This window comes from Gouania willdenowi, chromosome 3 (assembly GCF_900634775.1).
Source record: "Gouania willdenowi chromosome 3, fGouWil2.1, whole genome shotgun sequence".
Taxonomy (NCBI): Eukaryota; Metazoa; Chordata; class Actinopteri; order Blenniiformes; family Gobiesocidae; genus Gouania; species Gouania willdenowi.
This window is the reverse complement of record NC_041046.1, coordinates 35,885,147-35,909,530: the sequence shown is the minus strand read 5'-3', so window position 1 is coordinate 35,909,530 and position 24,384 is coordinate 35,885,147. Positions and strand designations below refer to the sequence as shown.

Here is a 24,384-nt window from a genome sequence, read left to right as displayed (position 1 = left end):
TCTTTCTCATGTAATGCCAGTGCGTACCCCCAGGGTTACGCGTACCCCCATTTGAGAAAAACTGAACTAGATGACTATTCTCTTACGTGAGGTTTTTCTGAAACAGTTTAATCTAATCACAACATGTACAGTACAACAAGGTCAAAACATTGTCTTTAAAATACTGTGTGCATTTAATCTGAAAACATCCTCTGCACACCGACTTATTAGTGGACACTACAGGGATTTGCACACGGAGACAAAAGGTGTCTCCTCAGTGATGAATCAAAGTCAGCAAATCACACAAAGGAAACCAATGACCACTGGAATCAATGTGTTGCACTTATTTAGTTTAAAGCCCTGAACAACAAACATTAGGACCATAAACAGTACGTGTCAACATGCAGTAGTGTTATTATTAACCGATGATCAAAGTAATCAACAATCACATTAAATATGGCAACTCACTATATAAAAGGCAACAAAATAAACATTATTCTAATCATAAATCAGTCATCAGAATTACTGTTTCATTTTCAAGCCTCACTTTAGCATCAACCGGATACAGGAAGCTGACAGACAGAAATGTCAAATATCCACCTATTACTAAATACAAAATAATGAAGCTTTGACTAATTATACAAATGGAGCAGCCATGTAAATATTAACGAATGTGATCACAATGGATTTAAAAAGACCTCCAATACAGTCACTTTTAATGTCCTTTGAACTTCTCCATACAGTAGATGTCTCTTCTCTGCACAAACAATAATGACACGCTAATGTTCGCTTGCCAAGCTACACTGCTAAGCAGCTACACACACGAGCCTACATATCTTACATGTGCAATTCAAACAACAATTCATAACAAACAAAAAATAAATAAAAATATTAATAAACAACTGCATGGCTTTTGTCATCTGACCCCACACAATGCAAAAATCCCACCATTACAATATTGAACCAAGAACCAGTTATCCATCTATGTATAAAGTTTAAAAAGTGTTTAAAAAGATAAAGAAAATAAAGTGCAGGCTGACCTGATTTAGATCCACAGGATGGGGAGATCTGTCCTGTGGGGCACGTGCACATGTTTGGTCTGGAGCAGAAACCATCACCACATGAACTCAGGCAGATCGCTAAAAACAACAAAAACACACACACACACGCACACATTAAACAACATCATGAAAAAACATACTGTATCACTGTAAGATGCTACATAACTAACTACACATGAGACCATGGGAATCTTTGTTGTCCATCTAAAACAGCTTCTTGCGTTTTTTAGGGTCAAACTTTTGTCATAATCAATACCTCATCCATAATATTTAAAAACTCCTTTTAACCTTTGCCGTGGTTCCATTAGAATTGTCACTTTGGCACTGATGCAGTGCTAAAATCAACATTAACTACTCCCACATACTAGTGTGTGTTCTCAGATGTTTCCCACCAACTACAAACTCAGTCCAGCTTCTTCCAGGTGAGCTGGAATACTTCAGCAGCGATTCTCAACTGGTGGGTCGGGACCCAAAAGTGGGTCACGGACCTAGACTAGGTGGGTCGGGGACAGCCGGTCAAAAAGAAATAAATACTTAAAGTCTCTCATGTTGGACTTGCCTTTTATTTTGAAAGAAACTATTTTTGAATGCTGTGAAATGCGTGATGCACAGAAAAATATATAGATTTATGTTTTTTTATGTGTGTTTTCAACAGCTTTTTTTGAAAAAATTAAATTTGATTCTGAAAAAAGTGGGTCGCGATTTAATGATGCAAAATGTGGGTTCCAGGGTGAGACCAGTTGAAAACCCCTGCTTTAGAGGTTTATATCTGAAAAAGGCATAGGTTCTAACCTCAGGGAGTTGAGAACCTATGAACCTACACCTTCCTTTGGTCACAACATGAACCCAAAGAATTCTCATTGAAATTCAGCATGAGCTTGTAAAAAACTTCTTAGATTTTTTATTTTAAAATAGGGGTGAAATCAGTGGTTGTCAATTTATTTTATTCATATAAATGGAGCTTTCGCTACGTGCACAAAAAATGTTATGCAACAAAATAACAGCAACGAGAGACTACCACATTGCCAGTATAGTAAAAAAGAGGATTTTTTCTGTGTTATGTTCATAATTTATTTTTTTAGAATAAAGTGCATCAGTATTTAAAGCTTCACAGTAAAACATTGCCTGTTGTTTGTTAGTATTCTTGATGAAAATAAGAGCCTGAACTAGTGCAAAATTGAATTGATTGAAACATTTCTGATTATATCTTTAGTTTACACATTGTTTTAAGAAACTAATGACAATGTAAAGGAGTTTTTTTCACAAAAAGGTCCTTGATTGACTGATCAGTTGGCGTTTACATCAACGTATGGTCTTAGACTTTAGGTAATGACCACAAGAACAATATAATGGATACAAGCAGCGGAATTGAACTTCCTGTGTCGAGTGGTTGAGATAGGGTGAGGAGATAGGAAATCCGCTGGGAGCTCAAGTAAAGCTTCTGCTACGTCATGTGAAAAGTAGCCTATTAAGGTGGTTGTGGCTTGGGATTGAACCCCCATGAGCCCTTTCTAGGGAGATGGAGGAGCAGACCACCTTTGGATGGACCCAGAACCAGCTGGAGCAGTGGTGTCAAACTCATTTTAGTTCAGGGGCCAAATAAGGAGCAGTTTGATCTCACGTGGGCCACAGACTTTATGTGGGAAAATGGGTAATTTCAACATTATTGTGCCCTAGTTTGCACTTCTATGTATACATAAAATACAAAAATATGTAAGAAACTGACAATATCCAAGCAATAAGTGATAGATCAGTCCCAACAGGATCTTCACTTTACATGTCTTAGATTTTGTGACCAATTTCTATTTAATTAAGGGAAATATTAAGAATTTGCAGTTTTTTCAACTGTTTAACATTAAAAATGACTGCAATCATGCAATATAAGCACTGGGAAAACTTTTGTTGATTTTCATTTACACAATGATTCATGTTTTCTCTCTAATTTTTACTTTCTTCTGTGGGCTGAATTGAATGCTCCAATGGGCCAGATTTGGCCCCGAGCCATGAGTTTGACACATATGGGGGATTATTAATCTCACTTGAACTAAAAACACTCTGGGATTCCCCTTGAGGAGCAGGACATTCTTGTAGCAGAAAGGAAGGTCTGAGCTGACCTGCTTTAGAAGCTATGTTACCCAACCCTCATGATGGATGGATGGATGGATGGATGGATGATGAATTGGTGCAAATAATGTTATACAACAATGAAAATAAGTGATGAAGTGTGCACAATTAAATGCATTTTGAGAGGAATAAATTTCTGACTCACGAACAATGCACTGGTTTCCACCAGTGAGAGTCTTCCAGCCTGGGCAGCAGTAGGCGTTGTTACGTGGTCCACAAACATTTGGTCTGTGGAGGAAAAAGATGCATTGTAACGGTCACAAAAAGTGTCCAAATAGTATATTTCTATTTCATTTGTAAAAGCCATTATCTGCCACTAATGTCTTTTCAGTGTGTCGTCTGTCGTTGGTGCATCTGTCGCTCTCTGCTGATTGCAGGTTGGAGCTGGATGAGGTCATTGCTCTTTGACTGTTAAAATCCATCTGATTTACACACAGCTCCTCCCAAACCCATCACATAAACATGAGCACGTATCTGTATTCATAGGGTAGTGGAGTGGTACTCAATCTGAGAATATCAACTCCTGAGAATACATCGTGTGCCTGAACTGAGAAACGATTCATCAATTATATCGATGAATCAATTTATATTCCTACAATCCAACTACATCTATCTGTGCTCGGCAAATTGGTCTTCTGAATGATGGCTCGTTAGCGTTAGCTCTGCAGAACCCTGAGGCTCATTATTAATTTAAAAACGAAAAGTAGCAGGTTTGACCACTGCTCATTTAACCTGAACAGATCTTGGTTGCACTTCATTTTTTATACCAAGTGTCTATAGTTCCGGATCCGGACCTCAGACAAACCTGACTATAGTTCTGTCACTGCCAGTTCCTGGGTTAGGGTCAGGGTTAGGGTCAGGGCTCAAATAAAGCCAGAAAGACACGGGACACTCTACTTGCTCCCAAGAGTGAACGCCTATTAAACATGTGCGAGAGAGCGTGCACGAGCCCAGTTTTCCTCATGCACAGCTCTGTTTACAAGTTAATGTCGGCATCACTCATACAAGCTTACTTTCCAAAAGAAGATTTGCACTTTTCCCATTATGTCAGACTCGCCACCGGTAAGTGAAAAGTGCGCATGCACAGCAAGCAAAAACTAGCTAGCGTGTGACAGCTTTACGTAAACATTCCACCAGAATGATTGACGATTAAGATGACCAATAGTCTTGATGATCCACCCGAAATATGAAGCCAAAATAACATCCTCCAGAATGCCTTTAATATTTATTTTTTTAAATCAGGAAGAAGAGTGAGGTAAACCAAATATATATTTTTATTAAAAACGTTATGAGCATTGAAAATGAAAGCAGAAAATTTAATATCCTGTTAATTCAAACTAAAGTGTTGGTTGGACTTTATTCAAATAAAATGTGAATACATTTGCCATTAAATGATGATTACGTGTTTTTTTATGTCCATTATTAATTTATAGACGATTCCCTTACAAGAAATTTCACATGTACTGTACAATATTCAGTAAAGCTGGGTATCATGGCCAATTTCCTGAATTTGATTTCAATTAATACCTTTTTTGGTATATGAATACGATGGTTCCAAACTTCTGACCTAAGTTGGGGCATCTTACTCAACGGAGCGTCGATTGCAATGTTTGCACTGAATTAAATGCACTCTCACGTTGAGCAAGCGCAGTACTTGACTTTGCTAAAGCCAGACTAAAGCGCGAGGCTACGGGGGTTAAGAGTGAAAAAAAATTTTTTAAAATCGATTTTGGAAAATTTCAATGAAATCAATTCAAGATCGATTAAATTGAGTTTTTCACTCAGCTCTAGTATTGAGGTATTTATTTCACAGTCACACTGGTCGAATTATTATTATTATTATTATTAAGTAACTGAAAAGTTATTGAATCGATTTCAAGTCATGCACCGAATTGTTTGGATGAAATCGTTCTCAATCTACCAATATAGTTCTAGAATCGAATCTGCAACAATGAATCAAATTGTTGCTAAAAATGAATAGTTACACTTCTAATAGTAATAGTATTATTATTATATATTATTATATAGAAATAGTATTATTTTCTGAGACATTTGTGGAGGGATGGATAGGCTGGATAGGGTGTGGCTTTGGGGTGTCTGAGAGAAACCATTTCAAAACAATCGGGTTGATTGGAGTCACATAATTGGATATTTCAGTAAATGTGTAGGTTTCTGTATCTTGTGTGTTAACCCTGGTGACCTGTTTCGGGTGTATGGATTAATAGAATTTTTAAATTTCAGGTTTAATGGTGAAAATCCATCAGGAGTTGGTGGTGAATTACTCAGCTTGATTTTACTGATGTGGTCCGTGTTGGCTCTAATAAAGCAGTCTACTTTTCCTCTCACTGTAACAGCTGTGGTGTTTCATGGAATAACTAAAATGATATGTTAGTCTTCCTTAGCTCAAAACATGATCTCCAATGAACCATTAAAGTCATCTTGTGGCCACTTTGGAACCAGATTGAAAAGCACTGCACCCTGCTGTGGGTCTTTATGGCATTTTACTCCATGACCCATTATTGTGTTTCTTTTAAAACTGTGTTGAAAAAAACCAAAATAAATCGAGTTTAGGTCTCCTATCACCATTTTCAGGAAAAATATTGACATATGAGTATTGGTTCATATCACCCAGGCCTAATGTAACCAAAGCAGTAACATTTTATCTTGTAAAGGATATGATTGTGGGAAATGGGGGGTTCAAAAGACTGCTTGAAGAAGGATTTTATTAATATGGGTGTGCTACCTCAAACAAAAAAAAAAAATCAAAAGTGTTGCTACAGCATTTTTGTTAAACAAAGTAAAAAGGCTGGGTGTGACTAAAAGAACTTGAAGTTTAGCATTTCAGCTTTTTTGTTTGATGTTAATAGTATTTGGAACCAGTTTGATAAATTGCTTACATACATTTTTAAAAATGTTTGAAAAGTACCCTGACTTAAATGATCTTTTGTTCCATGGTTCACCATTTAGGGCGATGATTTTGAGTAGGTGAATTGATTTGTTTTACTGGTAAATGACTTGAAAATAGTCTAAATCAGTTGTTCTCAAACTTTTTTGTCTCAAGTACCCCATTTCTTTTATTTCTGAATCCAAGTACCCCCTCTGTTCGCATAATGATGGAATGAATGAGGGTTAACACACATTTTAAAGAATCTAACTTTGTAAATAAGTGGAAAAAAATATATAGTATTTAGTGCCTCCTGAATAGATTATTTACATTTCAGGTCATCTCCACCTGGTGTGGAACCAAGACTGACTTTTATATTTTCAGTTCATGTTCTAATCAAGATCATTTTCATCATGATTATCATTATCAATTTAAACTAAAAACACACGTTTTAAATTCCCCATATTTTTCATGGTTTGCTAATTTTCCACTCTCTCTCTCCCAAGAACACCCTGCAGGGCCATCTCGTACCCCTAGAGCAGGGGTCTGCAATCATTGACTCTGGAGCCTCATGTGGCTCTTTGACTCTTTTGCAATGGTTCAAAATATCTATAAAAATAAATTGTAATAATGTTTTGTTATTCCTTACAGAGGGCATTAATGATAAATTACAATGACACCAAATAAAATCATGAGATAACAATTTGTCAACCTAAAAATAAATTGCATTGTGCAATAACTTCTACCTCCATCTCCTAAAACATCAACTTTCCTTGCACCTGTGGCTAACCTTACATTTTAAATCCCTGGTAAGATAACTAAACCAATAAAGACTATTCTGGAAATAAAGATTTTATTTGCATGGGGAAATATTAAATTAACTGCCAGTATGCCGGTTTAATATGCATGCTTGATATGTTGCAAGAAAATAGCAATTAGTAGCCTTTGTGTTGAACGACATGATCATGTGTTATCAAATTTCAAAATATTTTTGTAGCCCTACGATTGACATCAATTATTAGAACATTGAGAAGGGTTTTTTTTGGCTCCGGAAGAACTTTAATCTCGGTGAGATGAGGTAAAATGGCTCCTTTGAAAATAAAGGTTGCAGACCGCTGCCCGAGGGGTACCCTAACCCCCATTTGAGAAACACTAGTCTAAATGATCTGAATGGAAAAATCGCCATCAAATCATGATTGTAATTTTACAAAGCAAAAATGATTTTCCCCTATGCTAAGCAAAGCTCTGCGTGCATTTCAGATCAACTGAGAAAAGCAACAAAAGAACCAACAGCTGGGTCACCCTGCAGGTGTGAGAGTAGACTGATCACCATTAGCAAGTGGATAGAATAGGGAGTCACTGTTTTACTAAAGTAAGATCCATGTGGTGAATAGTGAAGCTCGTTGGAAGTAGAAAACCTTGGCAGCGTGTGGCCTGTGTGCACTTCCTGCCTCTGAAGACAGACGCTGACAGACAGATTAACTTAAAGAATGCCTAATGGATTTTCCTGTGGAGAACCATTATTAAACTGTCCATTGTGTGACCCTCGTCAGCTGTTTGCTGTCATTGCAGGACATAGACGTTACTTCTTTTTCTTATGGCACCTTTACTGTCTGTCTTTCTCTCCAAGTGCTCCCTTTTTTTTTATATTACTCTCTCACGTGCACACACAAAATCTCTCCAGCAGTGACCTACTGAGTACAGCTGCAGATGTGATTTATCCATAACTGGGGTGTGGTGTTTTTCAGCTAGCATAGGGATCAGTCTCTCTCTCTCTCTCTCTCCCTCCACAGCCACACACGACTAATAGCCTCCTTTGTTTGGATGTAATTTATTATTGCTGTCAGCAGGAATGTGATATTCCTGCCAGTATTTAATTACCAAACTTTGCTTCAAACTTCCTTTCACAGAAAATGTCACTGGTGGTTCAAAGGTCTGCCCCCATTACAAAACCTACATAAATAACAGGGACACACATGTTTACGGACCTTCAGTGTGAGAATAAGAACATCCACCTGCTGCCAGAACTAAACACCCAAAAAAAAGATGCTCATTTGAATGAAATATATGCAGAGAAACTGGGAAATTGATGGGACTAACTCATCAGCATTCAGCCAAAAACACGACTGTGATTATATAGACTTATCCCCAAAAAACCTAACCACTGTGTTACAGTAAGAAAGGTTTTGTACCATGTACAGCTAGAAAATCCTAAATCCATAATGCAAAAACAAAGAAAATTATTACTCTGATGGTGGAAAAGCCATCCCAATCTAATCAAAACTCTACAAAATAAAAAATAACGTTATCAATAGAAAGATGGCGTGTCAAAAGCTATTCTAAAATGAATATCAATAAGTAACCCTAATATAAGTACAAGCACGACGTTTTAGGTAGATACAGTAACTGTAAACTATGGATTTCAATAACCGTCTCGGCATTAGTGATTCTTGTCAAATTTTAGAGTAGTATAATTTAAAGTGTTAAAATTATATTACTAAACATTGATAGCTCAGTGTATTATTTGCTAGAAAAGATGTAAAATGTCAAACTGCAGGATGACAGATTACAGTTTTTCTTATAGCATAACTATTTAAATACATAACTTCTATCTTTAACAGTTGTTGCTGTTGAAACTTTATTGTTGGTCTAGTTTGATACCTGCTTATCCTATAGATTCTAGGTTCACAAAGTGGGGTACGCAAATTGTCATGGGGTATGCGAAAAAAAAAAAAAAAAATTAAAACAGCGTGACAACATTGGAAACTCGAATATAAATATAGCAGCAGCCAGGAGCCTCCATGCATTGCCACAAATTACACATTGACCTCTGTAAGACTGCCCTCTAGCGGTGACAGAGAAACAATCTCATCAAAAAAGCACAATTAAATAAATCAAATGCAAAGTCTGAATAAGATGTTTTCTTGTGGGCTTACAGATTATTATTCATTTTCTATCATATATAATCCCTAAACAGGATAGGTAAAATTCACTGTAGGGCTACATTTTACATGACATTACATTATTGTGTTTCATTAAGTGTGCAGGAGTAGGGGGTACATGGCTTCAGGGTTAATGTCTGAAGGGGTACGGGACTGAAAAGTTTGGGAACCCCTGCTCTAGATAGAACATTGTTGGAGCTAGTTGACATTGGGTACCATAATAACCCACGCTTTATAGTTCAAGTCCAGTAGATTCAAGTAGCTTTCAAGATGTTTAGGATTAAATGTACACACTTAAAGAAACATTGGTCTTTTAAACACTATAAATATAACATTAAGTGGCACACTATCCAAATGCATAGGTAGGAACATAAAATAGTGGAAAGAAACAAGGAAAACAACCATGGATTTTCATAAATTCAGTTCATATTCATGCCTTTTCTTTTTCTATTAGCCAGTATCTGGAAACAGTTTAATGCAGCTATAGCACTGGTTATCAACACGGTGCCCGCGGGCACCAGGTAGGCCACATGGACCACGTGGGGGGCCCTCAAGCTTTAGTCACCAATGAACTTCATCTATAATCTGATTTACCTTCCAGGATTCAAACTCACAAATATGAATGCATATGACAGCTGTAGTTAGTAAGTAAATACTGTTGCAGGTGATAAAGGTTTAGGATGAATTCACCATCTTTAAATGTTTTTAAGTGTAGCAGATTTGGTGTCTGGTTAGTGGTATGATATGATATAATATTATTTATTTATTTATTTTTAAATGCAAGGTGTATTTTTAAAAAATGACATAATTGTAACATTTTACAAATGTCACATGTTATACGATTAGTTGAAAGTTTTTTGTTAGTAGCTATAGTAAAATAGGAAGAAGATCATTTTCTATGAAATGTAACGAAAATGAAACAATTGGTCAAATGATTGTTGGGATAACTTGTGATAAATTACATATCGGCTATTGAAGCACTAATTTAATGTTTTTAAGAAAAACTATAGCTTGTTTAAAAAACATAAACACAACAAAAAGAGAGGCGAAAATTGGAAAGGAAGTGAGAGGGAGTGCCTGGAAAATTAGGTCAAAACCAGCTTTAAAAAGTGAAGTTTAAAAGTTAAGTTTGCAGGAATATAACAAATGTGACTAAAAGGGAATTTATTTAGTAATTAATTTTTGTTGTAGCAGATTTAGGTTGTGGGTCAGCAATAATTACTGTAATAAAAGTATCTACACTGATGATGATGATGATAATAAAGAGTTATTTTCCACTGACGGTGGTGTGTGTGTCTGTACCCTCTCAGTCCGTCCGTCCCTCCTCTCCTCTTGGCCCGGCTGGCTCTGCTGTCGCTCTGCTTGTTTCCTCCCTCCGTGTCCCCGCTGTCCACCACCTCTGCTGGGTCTCCCAGCTGGACACTGAAGGACAGGAGGACCACCAGGGTCACAGCCCACTGCAGTGGCCGTCCTGAGCGCTCACTGCCCCGCATTGTCCACCGGCAAGTGTCTGGTCTAGAGTCCCGGAGCTCGGTGCGCTTCAAGCCCAGAGAACTGGTGTCCGAGCCCGGGGAGCGGACCTCCGTAGGCTGGAACACCAGCACACAACACCACCAGTGTTTATGAATTAACCTAATTATGCTTTGGTCATCAATAGTTACATTAAACTAACAATGATTGGCGTTGCTTTACCTTGTATCTTGATCCGAACAAGAACCGCGTCCTACTTACTTGCAGGTACAGCTGGTGGGAAAAAAATAAACAAAAGTTTGGGGGGGAAAAAAAAAACTGAAGGGAAAAAAAAAAAAAAAAAAAAAAATTGGGAAAAGTCAGTGGAAAAATGTCGCTACAAAAAGATGCGCATTGTAACTCTGCCCTGGCGCACTGGGTTGTGTGTCAAATGTGCTCAAGTATTTCAGAGCAGCGGATGCATTCCGGGAGATGAGGGGGTAAAAAGTCCCTCAGCAGCAGCAGCAGTAGTAGTAGCAGCAGCAGCAGTAGTAGTAGTAGTAGTAGTAGTAGTAGTAGTAGTAGTAGTAGTAGTAGTAGTAAAGATCTGTCCTCATCCCTGCTCTGCTTATCTTTCCCCTAAACCCCCTTTTTCCTTTTCTTTCTCTCTCCTTTCCTGCTCTGCCCTCTGCCATAAAAAAGGAAAGAATAAGCTCCATTTCAACGATTACAACTCATGTCCACAACCTTCAGCTTTGACATCATCAACCTGTTGGTATCAACATGAAAGAAAATAACAGGTGAACTTTCTCAGAGCTTTAAGTTCACCTTAATGGTCTTTATTTCATTACCTTTGCAAACAATGCATCTCAAAGTCCAAATATGAATTCTCATAGGTAATCGTAGTCTACACCAGTGGTTCTCAAACTTTTTTGGCAGTGGCAATCCGTACGGTTGCCGTATCAATATACCGATATTCTATCCGTACGCAGCGCCCCTATTTGGCCAGTTTTGGTCATGTGACGGGTCAGTCATCGGCCAGTTTAGGTCACGTGACGGGTCAGTCATCGGCCAGTTTAGGACACGTGACTAATGCTCTGTTCACACCAAACGCGTCTTCTGCGGCAAGCATCTACCGTACGAAATGCACCACAGGGTCCGCAGGATCAAAAAATGTCCCCATTCGCATCATTCGTGCGTATGAAGTGAAGCCCCGCCCACCAGCGACTCATCCAACTCGTTGAGTTTCACGGCCTGCTGAAGCGAGGAGCTGCGCTGGCTGCAAGTGCAGGATCGTGTAACCATTTATTCTCACTTTGCTTTGTTTGACTGAAAATTACTGTTATTTTTATTATAATTTTCATTGTGGTAAACACACTGCCGTTGGGTTCATGTTCGAAATAAAATGAACTCAAATCAAATCAATTGGTGAGGGGTCATGATGGATGTAGTTAGAGAGTTATTCATGCCTAGTAGAGGCACTCCACTAATAAATTCTCCCTGACACTATATAGACAAGAAATAACGTTTCATTTTATATATATACATATATATATTATATCCGCAGTAATATTGGGACTGATAAGGACACGCCACTGACCCCACACATTATTATTTAGTTGATTGTCTTTTTTTAGATTATGAAGCACACTGTTTATATTGAACGGTGACTATGGGTTACAAAGCGTAGGATGCTCACAGTAGAGCTTTATTTGGGCCGAAAAATAGACCTTACTCGGTCCCAGAACACGGTCCAAACCTGTCCGACCCCAATGAAAACCGATGTCTCTTTAAGCCCGTACACGTTTCAACGCATATTCACATCTGTGTGCGTGCATGTACAATGATCCGTTGAGTGTTATAATTATGACAAGCATCTTAATGTGCCGCTACACCCTACGTCTGGTTGAAGCACTGTTTAAGGCTCGAACATACTCGAGCGTACTCTGCATAAAGCGGAGTCCGGATTGTCCTCGACCATACTCGTGGCCGGTAATTGCATTTACTTAAGCGGAGGATGCACACAGGCGGCATCTGGGGTGCTATCGCTCCATAGGGGAACAAGATTACAACATCTGGGCCCCTACGCTCAACAGCGCTGGCGAAAACCCTGGTATAATATCATTTTATTGTATTCATGTACTTTACATTTAATATGATGCATAGTCGGGATAAAGATGGGGAAGATTTAAAAAAATAAATAATAATAATATCCTTTATTTAACCAGTAATCTCTTTTTCAAGAGAGTCCTGGAAGTAGTTAGGGTTAAGGGACTTGCTCATGGTCCCACAGTGATGGCCCAAAATGGATTCAGACCGGTGACCCTCCTGTTACAAGCTTGCTTCCTTGACCACAAGGCCACCACTGCCCCACATTATAGTGCATCATTTATTTGTTTGTTTGTTCACTTGTAGTCTGCTGCTTATTCAGATTTGGGTCTCATGGGCAGAATCCTCAGCAGAGTAGCCCATATGGTACTCTCCCCAGTCACTTCTACCAGATCCAAAGGCATTCCTGCATGACAATATACAGTATATACCCTTCAGAGTGTCCTTGGGCGTCCTTGGGGTCTCTTGCCAGTTGGACATGCTCAGCACACTCCCTAGGCTGAGCCCAGCCACCCTACAGAGAAAATGAGACAGAGGACTAAACTTTAGGCACCCCCTAGTGAATCACTGAGCGCTATGCAATTGCATAGTCCGCCTATAGCACTTGTTTCAAACTCGTGGCCCGGGTGCCAGTTCTTTGGAGAATCCAATTTCGGCCTGCGGGATAAAGTAAAAATGACAAAGAAAACATGAAGGAGTTGTGTAAATGAAACTCAAATTATTATTACATAACATTTCCCTTAATTTATTAGACGTTTGTCACAAAATCTGGGAAATTTAAAGTCAAGATCCTGTTGGGACTGATATCTATCACTTATTGTTTGGATATTGTCGGTTTCCTACATATTTAGTATTTTATGTATATGTAGAAGTGCAAACTAGGGCACAGTAGTGTTGGAATTACTTATTTGCCCACATAGAATCTGTGGCCCACTTCAGATTAAGCTGTGCGTATTTGGCCCCTGAACTAAAATACGTTTGACGACCCTGGCCTATACTGTAGGAAGTCATGACAATGCAAAGTATACATACTTTCTAAGTCTGATATGCATGTAAATCTATTGGGTACATGTATATATTTTTGTGATACAGGTTTTTGACTTTGTACCTTTAAAAAGTCACACAACAGGCCTAATGAAAAGGAGAGAACATCTATTATATTTATTCTCATTCTAATATTTACTCAGTGCTTACTGTATGATTAATGGACGCTCTCGCGCGCGCACACACACACACACACACACACACACACACACACACACACACACACACACACACACACACACACACAAGCTTCTTGACAAAACATGAACTTGAGAAGATCCTTGAGGATAGGTGCCAAAAACTTGACATTTCAGCATTTATGATCAATTGCACTTACCAACGATTGGAAAGGTGCTTTAACATTGTACATGTAGAACATCACAAACCTTCTTTTACATGAAATCCCATTAGAATTATGCACATTTTCTCTCCACCTCACATGTGGACTTTTCACCCTCTGCTAAATATACAGTACACTAATGCATGGCATGGGAATTTAAATAGAGATATTCAATGCAGCTCCTTTCACCTGTCAGTTGTTACCATTGTGACCAATTTCTGTGCACTGTTAACTCAGCTTCTCCTGCTTTTGTTTCCCATTCTCTTGCACTCAGGTTGAGGCACGCACCTACACCAGATTGCGAACATATCCCATTGGATGTTTGCCCACCACCTCATATACAGTCTCCACAGCACTGCTCCGGAGTGTTTTCCCTCTCACTTTGGAAAGTCCTGCCCTTTGGAAGGCCTCTGCCCTGTCAAGATCATCACATTTACTCTTGAAGCAACAGCCAAGAAATCTCATCTGCCTCAATACAACCAAACTTTAGGGTGCACCCACTGAGCAAGCCCCCATAGGTTCCCACTGTTCCTTCTGAAGTTTTCTAATGTAGAATCTCTTCACTTTCACTTTAGTTAAGTCCTTCCTGGCTTTGTTTGGTCAACCTCGCTCTGTGTTTTAAATATTTCGTCACATCTCACAACTGATTGCATAACGAAAAAGCAAAGGAGAAACTTTACACTGCCATAAAAATGTAAAAAACCATCACCCGTGGGCTGTGAATGTTAGTTTTACTGAATTCTATATGCAGATGACACAAACCTATACACGGGAGTCACCGACTCCTACATAATTTATGCAGGGCTCAGTCGAGCATGTTTTTACTCTTACTTTGTTACAAATCAATGTAGATCTGAAGGTGCTCATTGAAAAGTCTGACAACAAGCCTGGTGGAGCAGGATGAACTAAAACATGCAGGACAGAGTGAGTTTAAATGATCTTCCATAAGTCATCACGCAATCAATCCACTTTATGGTTGGTGGATGGATGGACGGATGGTATAAGTCATTTCAGATGTTTAAATTGTAACAGACTTGCAACCTGTGCAAGGCGTATTCATCCTTTCATGTACTGTAAGCTGGGAGAGACTCGAGTGTTCACGATAGACTCTGAACAAAAGAATTGAGAACAGATAGATTGTATAAAATGAGTTCATGATACAATATGATCGTTGTTAATGGGCTCAAGATAAGGATGTACAATAATTTTGGAAAGGAAAAGAAAAAAGAAAAGCATTCAGAAAACTGCAAACCTCAGCCAAGCACCAAATATCCTCTTTGGCAGATATTGGCAGTTATCTGGAACAGTTATCCTCATCATGGTACCATGGACATTCTCACTTTAAAGGCTTAGAAGAAATTTCCCAATAAAGGTAATAAAGGAACCAACCCAACATAACTGTCTAATTTCATACAGATCGGTCAATTGTGAACTGAGATGAGAATTTTTTTAATTTTGCCAATGATGAGAGATAGGAATTTTTGATTTCTTTATCAACTGATTTAGAATCACTCTAATATTCTTTAACGGTAACACTTTAGTTTAGGGAACACCTATTTAGTGTGACAAGATATTGCAATATTAAAACATCATAAAATGGTCCACGTAGTCTACTACACACCAGATTGTAAAGGTTTTTTTGATTCCTATTGAGTTGAAAAGTTCATACCCAAAGTAAGTATGTAAGAATGTCCAGAGTATAAGTCACACATATTTTAAACTCCACCAAGGAGGTAATATTTTCACCAGCGTTTACTTATTTGTTTGTCTTTTAGCAGGATTACGTCAAGAGTACTTAATGGAGTTTGACTAAATTTAAACCAAAGATAGACCTTGTGCCATGGAAGACTCCATTACATTTTGGAGAAGTTAAAGAGGTAACATTTTAGTTTAGGGAACACCTGTTAACCATTGATTAATGGGTGTTCCCTAAACAACTGCAGATTGCATTTGAAACACATTAGGGCTTGTGATTGGTACACTTGGTAAGTGTGTGGTACTGTACATACTGTATGAGCAGAAAGTCTTGCATGGGGATTGGGTCGTTGAGGTCTGGGTCAGAAACACAGCATAGAAATGGTGACTGTGGAGTGGACCGGTTGTTTTGGCAGGAAAACGGCCTCTCACCAGCTGTCTGGGAGCCTTGACTTGCTCTCTGGCATAGTTTAGATCAACCTCTGCAACATAAATGTGACCTGGGTGGAGCTGAGAGCCAAATGTTGAATGTGAGAGTGAGCACAAAGTTTGGAACGTGTTTAAGTGCAGGGAGTGAGTTGACGTTATGTGGAATATTTACTCTCCCTGGAGTTCAAGGTAAAGATTTTCCTCCCGTTTGCTTTTCTCTTTTGAATGTATTATCTTGTACATTCACAAAAGCCTTTTACAAAGCACATAATACCCATCATGAAACCTATGCTTAAGATTTATCCAAATAGGATTTGAAGTTTTTTTAAGGAGGACAGGGAGGAGAGACACAAAGTAAGAAATAGAAAGGGTGGGGAAGAGTTGATTATTTTAAAGTGAGAGTGAGATGTGAAGTTGTAGTTGTGCATATTGTGCTTATTATGTTGTGTAATCAAGCCAGTCTGGTGACCAGTGTGATGCTTAGCTATAATGGTGGTGGCTGTGCACACAAGGAAGGAGTGAGTGGTAATACCTAAAACAGGTATTTGGGATCAACGTGTCTAAGATTAAGCCGAGTACGAGTTAATCCCACAGCCCAAGGCGTGCCTGTGCATCGTAGACCAATGTTTGTGCAAGAACCGCCACTGCAAACCAAAGCACCGCCCCGTGCCCAAAAATGCAGGCCAGCAGAAAGAGCAGGGGCCAGGGAGCCTTAGGCCACCCCCAACGGCCGAGCAGTCCCCCAGACGCCCCCAAGATCCCAAGAGGCAGCCACAGCCCCCCACATACACACTCGAGAAAGCCCAAAGGAGCCAAGGACCCAGCGCACCACGTCCACCGACCCCAACCCCCAACCCCAAGGCCCCCCGCTAACATCCACCGCCCAACCCCCACCCACACCCAACCCTCAGAAGGGAGGAACCAGAGAGCCCCCCGCCCGAGACCCCAACAGTGGAGCCAAGGCCCACACTCAGAGCCGCGCTAAACGGGCAGCCGATGGGCGCCCGCCGGCAGGCCCAGAGCCAGCAGAAGGACCTGGAATAGAAGCAGAGGCAGCAACCCGCCCAAGGACGACGGCCACATCCCCAGCCACCTAGGGCACCAAGGAGACCCTGCAAGTCACCCCGCCGGCCCCCAGGCACACTGGCCGAGTACCCCAGATCACCTTTTATTGATGCCGCCTGCGAAATAAGCTGTAGTTATTGCTAAAGTCAGCCCCCAGCGGCCCGGGGGGCGATCCCCGCCGCCGGCCCAGAGCGGCCCGCCCTACCGCAAAAGGGAGCGGCCGCGCAGGAGAGAAGCCCGGGCACACACCAGGACCAGCACAGGCGGATAAGCAGGCTAACTCAAGCACCCCCAGCCAGGCACCACCACCCCACACCAATGTCGCCAAAATTGGAGCTTTTTTGGAGGGAAATGTCCTCTTCTGGACATCTTTGTGCTATTATTTATTGATAAAACTTAATTAAAGTCTAATTCTGCTGAATTGCAAATATTTTCTTTAACCTCCTACTTTCTTTCCGAAGGGCTTCTGAAACCATAAAGCAACTTTTTAGATACTGATTGTTTCTTGCTGTGGACAGTAACTGTAGCCATACTTTCTCACACTGTGTGTTGTCTTTGGCTACAGCAGCCATGGTTCATTTCCTTTTGTCTTCTGCAGCCCAACTGCTGCCAATATTCATGTGAAATATTTCAAGAAAATGAGCTGCAGTTGAAATCAGGCTCCCCGTCTCTTCCCTGTTTGTTTCTCTTGCACATCGTTCACACACATGCGCACAAACACATTTCACAGTGCCTGACTTACAGTGTATATAGTTTTTATGATTTGTGTTTTTACACCAGATTAGACAGCCGCTCAACATAAACTGCCATGACTCATTATGTCCTGTGTCTATGATCTAGTTTTTTTTTTTTTCTGACGTCACCCAAAAACATGAGGTTTAACACGAAAACAGCTTTTTAAAGGAGAACAGAAACGTTACAGTAAGGACAAATCAAACACTCCTAGATGTGATTGTGGATAATATGTTTTTTTTTTTAAACACTGAGTAAAACTCTGCAGAACAATATAGGGTTAATGGAGCTGTTATTTACAAAGGCTTGAGTATTGAAATAAATGTATTTAAGTTACAGCTCTCTGATTATGTAGCACAATCTCACGGGGAAATGTGACACTATCACGAAAAGGAATGTTTCTATTTTAATAGAATATCCTTCATATCCTATTTTTTTTTTTTCCTGCTATTGGACACGACTTTCAAACTGATGACTTTCATTTGAATGTTATTTCATTCGATTGCACCTTTTCAGGTTATAAATCACATTTATATTCATCAGTTTGCAATTATTTCCCAGCAGCTCGTCACAAAATTTGCGAAAATAAATCGTATCATGCAGCACGAAAACATTTTGTGCCAAGTGGTACAAAAAAATAAATCATATAATATTCGCCACAGTTTGACGATCACCATGAGACTTGGCTGGATGATCAATTACCGAAGGTACAGTTAACTACTATAATGTGACTTATCATTAGCAATATTTCATATCTCGGTTTGTAATTGACAGATCTTTATGAAATTTGACTCAGATAGGCCAAGTTTCTTCCTCAATTACTCCACAGAGTTTCATTTGAATCAGATCTGGATTGCACATTTCATCACAATTTTTTTAATAAATGGTTGCCCATACATTTGGACCAACTGTATTGTTATTAATGGGGATAGAAATTTCTTCCAAGCCTTAAAAGTGTGAATGGTCACAATACCATGACCAGGATCATTGATAACCGGCAATATCTGACAAACAGAATATTTGGCGCTAGGCGGAGGTTTGGGCTCTCTGGGGCGGATTCACTAAGATCTGAAATAAAGGGTGGTAAACCAGTTACGTCCCTAAATCCTTTGGTGACGCAGTTTCCTCACCTGCTGTGAGGAATTCACTAAGATTGCAGCAATGAGTAGTGCACGTGCAGAAGTAGTGGAGACCACCCTATTTAAATGAACGTTTTGCTCCATATGAGATCTGCCTACTTTACATATTCATCGGACGGAAACGCGCTAAATAGATTGAGAGCACATTCTGACGCGCTGAATACGCGCAGTCCTGATTCCCTGGAGTGACGTTTGCACACGTTTTAATACCTTTAGTGAATCCGCCCGAGTGCTCTTGTTTGATCTACGCTTTCGTGTGCAGTTGAAATAAATACAAGATCGACCAAATTAACTAATGTGCATTGGGTTTTTTTTTTTTAAACTATGTTTGTTGATTCAACTTTTATTTTTGGTAAGAAAATCAAAATTGTGATAATTGTCACAATTTGGATTAATCACATTAAAATATTTCAGAATCACAATATAAACCAACTCGGCACCCAAGTATCGTGCTCAAATTGAATCGGTACTAAAGCATATCGTACCAGCCCTAATTTCTACTGTCAGTGCTGATTATGCAGGAAGCATTGTGTTTCTATGTACAGTAATCTCTCTGTATTAAGGCAATAAATGCTCATCTTGAAGCCATTTTCTCTTTGCTTGTAGAATTGCAGATTAAACATTGAAACAGTATGTTGTCAAATCACCAAAAAGAAACGTTTCTTGAGACTTTTTATCACTCTGTGGTTTCCTCTCAGATATATATTTTACCAATCATTGCAAAAGATGAGAAATGAATGTCATGTTTGTGTTTATCCAGTCTTGTGTGCTGTGTATGCTGTTAAATGACGTACCACTTGGTGCACATAAACAAAGGTTGACACTGAGTTTAATAAATAGTGTTATCAGCCTGGATGTTATTTAATCATCCTCTCTATAAACTTTTTTTTTTGTTCCAAACATTAAAAATGACTTTGAGTTAAAACACCCCCAGTGGGGAAGGAAAGTTAAAACAAAAAACTCCAGAATGACAGAATGAATGAATGCAGCCAACCAGAAATTTGTTCACAACAAAAGTGGGTTTCGAACACAAGCACTGCCAATATATAGAAACATTATATGTTTCTATATATTGGCAGGATATGCTTCATTATATCCTGCTTTATCCAGACGAGGGGGGATGAGGGGCTGTAATGTAACCCAGCTGACACAAGGGAAGAGTCTTTTCATTTGTCAAGAATAATTTATTGTCATATATACATAACGTTCATTGTTGTTTTGGTCGGCTGTGTGAGCTGAGCTGTGACGTGATGTCGACGTGCTGTGCTGCCGTTCACACATTTATTCAGGGTCTGGTTTGGGCACACATGGAGTACCAAGGCTGGCCCAACTCCTTACGCATCTCCATTATACTTGTGATTTATGCCGAGTCGGTGCCCCACCCCCCCCCCCCGCACAAATCTGACCATCTTAGGGATGGAAAACGTTCCCTCTCTAGTTTTCCAGCCGGTGCTTTGCCGCCACCATCTGCAAGAGACACTCACAGCTGCAGAAAGCCATAAACACGTCACCCAAACAGACACGAGAAGAAATCCACCTCTGCTGCAATAATGAGACGCTTTAATGTCAGACTATTAATTCATCTCAAGTGTTTAGCTACACAGTTTTTAGAAAAGACAGGCCAGCTGAGGAGGATGACGACGTTAACTGTTGTGAGATCAAAAGAAAGCAGAAGAGGAGGGAAATGTAGCGCTTTGGCCTGAGACTCCACTACTGTATACGAGGGCGTCTTTACAGCCATGATCTCATCTCATCTCCCACTTCTGACCCCTACCATTCAACCAACCACACCCTCATTACATCTACACACAGACACAGTAGTGACCTCTGACCCCTGTAACATACCCACCACCATACCTGTCAAGTTTTGGATTTGAAAATAAGGCAAAATGGTGATACACGATATAAATCTAGATAATTTTATCAAATAAAGTCTGACCAAAAAGACAATTCTGGGTTAAATTTGTTGATGCAAAATGCCACACAGGGACATTTATTAACAAACAGCTGATCAATATGAGCACCAGAAATTAATCTAACTGAGCTTTACATGTTGTTTTGAGAAGTAAAAGCAGTGACTTCTAAAACCAGTATTTTGATACATAATAAGCTATAATATATATATATATATGAAATAATATAGTTTTCTATATCACTAAAATAGAAAACTCAATACACCTTGAATCTCAATATATCGCCCAGCCCTAATTCCTGAATTATAAAACAGCCTAAATAAAAACATAAATGTGTATATGAAGCACATGTGTTTATTTAATATACTTACAGTTTATATACAAGTCAACACGTTGTATATTTACTGTTAATTTCACATTGTTTGTCTTTATGTAAGACATTAACATTTTATTTTTATTACATATTTTCTTATTATTTCTGATGCTCACTCATGTGGTTCTCTGGTATTCACTAATGACTTATTAGACACATTTATTACAGACTTTACATTCTTTAACACTTTTTAAAAGCTGTGTATATTTGTGACGCTTGTGATTGGCTGATTTTTCATGGTGACTTACGTGGTTCCTTCCGCTGTGATAGACGTTAAAATCTCAGTTATTAATCTAACAGAACGTGTAACTGTGTCCCATCCTGCTGCTCTTTAGGAAGATAAACTCTCTGTCACATTTTACAACATATTTACACCAAGCCAGGCCACTTCAGGTGGCAGTTCTCGTGAGGCTAGTGACGGTGTTCAGTTTAGTAAGGCATCTTTTAATTATTATTACATTAAAATACGGGATATTTATGGGAAAATACTAATACAGGAAGATGGCGGGAAAGAGGGGTGAAGTACGTGAGTTTCCCGGCCAAAACGGGATACTTGACAGGTATGGTCTATGGGCAAGACACTTCACCCACATTGCCTAGTATGAATGTGGTGGTCAGAGGAACCGATGCCGCACTATGGCAGCCTCGCTTCCGTCAGTCTGCCCCAGGGTAGCTGTGGCTACAATAGTAGCTTACCACCACTAAGTGTGGAGTGAAAGAATAATGCCTCAATACTGTGAAGCGCTTTGAGTGTCTACGATAAAGTGCTATATAATATCAAATGGATTAGTATTAGGGGTTAGGGTAAGAACGACACTTAATGACAGCCTACATGACACCTCATTCATGCTAATGACAGGTGTCATAATAATGAATGTGTTTATACATAAATGTCAGCCTTTATGTGTAAAACTTCCAAGCGTTACCAAAAAGTGACCATTTCAAGTCAGCCAGTAGAACAGTTTGGATTCAAATCGTTAAAAAAAAAAGAAAAAAGTTTAGTTTCAAGTCTCTCACATCTGTCTGCAGCCTCGTGCAAGAATTCAGGAATCCCCCACCCACTCCCATCACTATATCACACACACAGCTGTAGCAGATGCTAATGACATGATCGGACATTGACCTACTTTCCAATGGTTACCAATAAAGGGAAAGGGGAAAGTTGGAGAGTTTTGGGATCATGTCTTGTTTTAAGACAATCTGTGTTCTGCATGTGACTTCACATAACCGCCCAGAAAGGCCCGCCAACCGTCATCTACACACACACACCCTTCAGAGACGAGCTGAAGCCATGGCGCTGGGGGCCAGGGAGCAGAAAGGCTCCACCACATGTACGCGCTGGCCTTTCTGACTCCATCCAGCAGACACTCTCTGTTTCCTCATTTATCAGACGCTTGTTTCTGTGCAGAGTTCAGACAGGAAGCAGAACCAGGACACAAGGAAACCTGCTTGTGTCACTGTTGGAGGGCGTTTTGTTGCGTCCCTCACGTGACTCCCATGTCCCCTGCTCCGAGCTGTTTCCGCACGAACACATACTTGTAGATTTTGGCTGGTGCTGTGAGTGCTGCAGCAAAAGCCCATGAGCCAGTGGCCAAGTCGTGCTCGGTTTCCTTCCACATCTGAACTCTGTGTGACTCTGATAACATTGAAACAAGGACCAATTTCATGCCCTCGTACTCCATGCGCTTTTTTATGACTTTAATTGTTCCATTAAGGGGTCTTTGGGGTCTGGGAATGCTTTGTCATGTGCTCGGTGTGCATGTGTGAGTGAGTGTTTTCAATTCAAAGAGATCAGGCTTTTTAATGCTGTGGATGTGAACCAAAGCCACAGAATCCTAAGATTACATGAATGTTTATCATTTCCTGTTCCTGAGTCTGTCATGTGACTGACCATACACAGTATCACTATGGCCCATTTTTAATGTAATTAGAAAAGTTTTGAGAAGGTTTAAATGGTAATTTAGGGACATAATACATGTATAATCTAATGCAGTGTTTCTCAAATGGGGGTATGTGTACGTCTATGGGTAGGCGATGGCACTACTACTTGAGAAAGAGAGATAATCATTCTAAATATTACCAGCAACTCACAAAACAACAAAAACACACAAAATAAGAGAAAAATATACTGAATAATAAAAACAACAGACAAAAAACACTAAAAGCACACACACTAAAAGAGACACAGACACACTAAACAACAAAGACTATAAAAACACAATGAATGAGAGAAACATACACAAGATCCCGACAACAACAGAGAAACGAACCAAACGACATAAGAATCAGCCAAACAACACCAAAAACATTCTGAGAGAAAATAATTTAAATAATACCAACACCACACAACAACGACAAACAAAAACACACACAAGAGAAAAATATACTGAATAATAAAAAGAACAGAAACAACAACAACATACACAAAATGATGATAGAAATGATCTTGATTAGAACATGAACCTAAAATACAAGAGTCAGTCTTAGTCTCATATCAAGAGATTATATAAGCTATAGAAATAAATCTATTCAGGAAGCACTAAATACTGTTACATTCACTTATTTACAAAAGGAAATTCTTTTAAATGTGAGTTATCACTCATTCATCCCATCGTTATGCTCTATAATTGTTTTTTCCACAGTATTCTGAGCAAAATGTAGTCGGTACTTGCATTGAAAAGCTAGAGAAAGGAGGTACTTGAGCCAAAAATGTTTGAGAACCACTGATCTAATGGGTACCAGAAATGGAAATTGATTTTGTATATAAATATAAAGTAATGGCATGAAATTGTATTCCAAAGTAAACTATGAAACAACATGCTGACCTCACTACTTATAATTGATTAGGTTATTGATTAAATACAAACAAATCCCTCAGGGCTCCTAGATAATGTAGCATCATTTTTGTTTGACAATAATGTGTAAGTAATGGTATGAAATATTGTTCTTGTGTAAATATTTGGACACATTTATAGCTAAAAATAGGCACCGAGTACACAGCATTGGTAATTTGTTTACAGTGTTAGGTGAAATCTTGGCGGTATCGTCTCTGCGTTTTTGTGATTTATTTATTTTAAAGAAGTGCCAACAATCCCATTAAATTAGA

General features: G+C 39.2%; 1 protein-coding gene across 2 annotated transcripts in view; it reads right to left on the bottom strand.

Moving 5' to 3' along the window:
• fbn1 (fibrillin 1) overlaps positions 1-12,998 on the bottom strand; it is a 95,692-nt gene extending 82,694 nt beyond the window's left edge. Inside the window, exons 1-5 of one of the 2 annotated variants that reach the window (XM_028443317.1) lie at positions 12,980-12,998; positions 10,683-10,733; positions 10,293-10,579; positions 3,310-3,392; positions 1,020-1,118 (exon numbers count right to left, since the gene is read on the bottom strand). In XM_028443317.1, the coding sequence (XP_028299118.1) occupies positions 1,020-1,118; positions 3,310-3,392; positions 10,293-10,483 (373 nt within the window). In that variant the 5' untranslated portion in view covers positions 10,484-10,579; positions 10,683-10,733; positions 12,980-12,998. Of the gene's footprint in view, positions 1-1,019; positions 1,119-3,309; positions 3,393-10,292; positions 10,580-10,682; positions 10,763-12,979 lie in introns of those variants that run through there. The other variant, XM_028443316.1, reaches the window with a different exon arrangement.
• Positions 12,999-24,384: the final 11,386 nt, after the last annotated feature.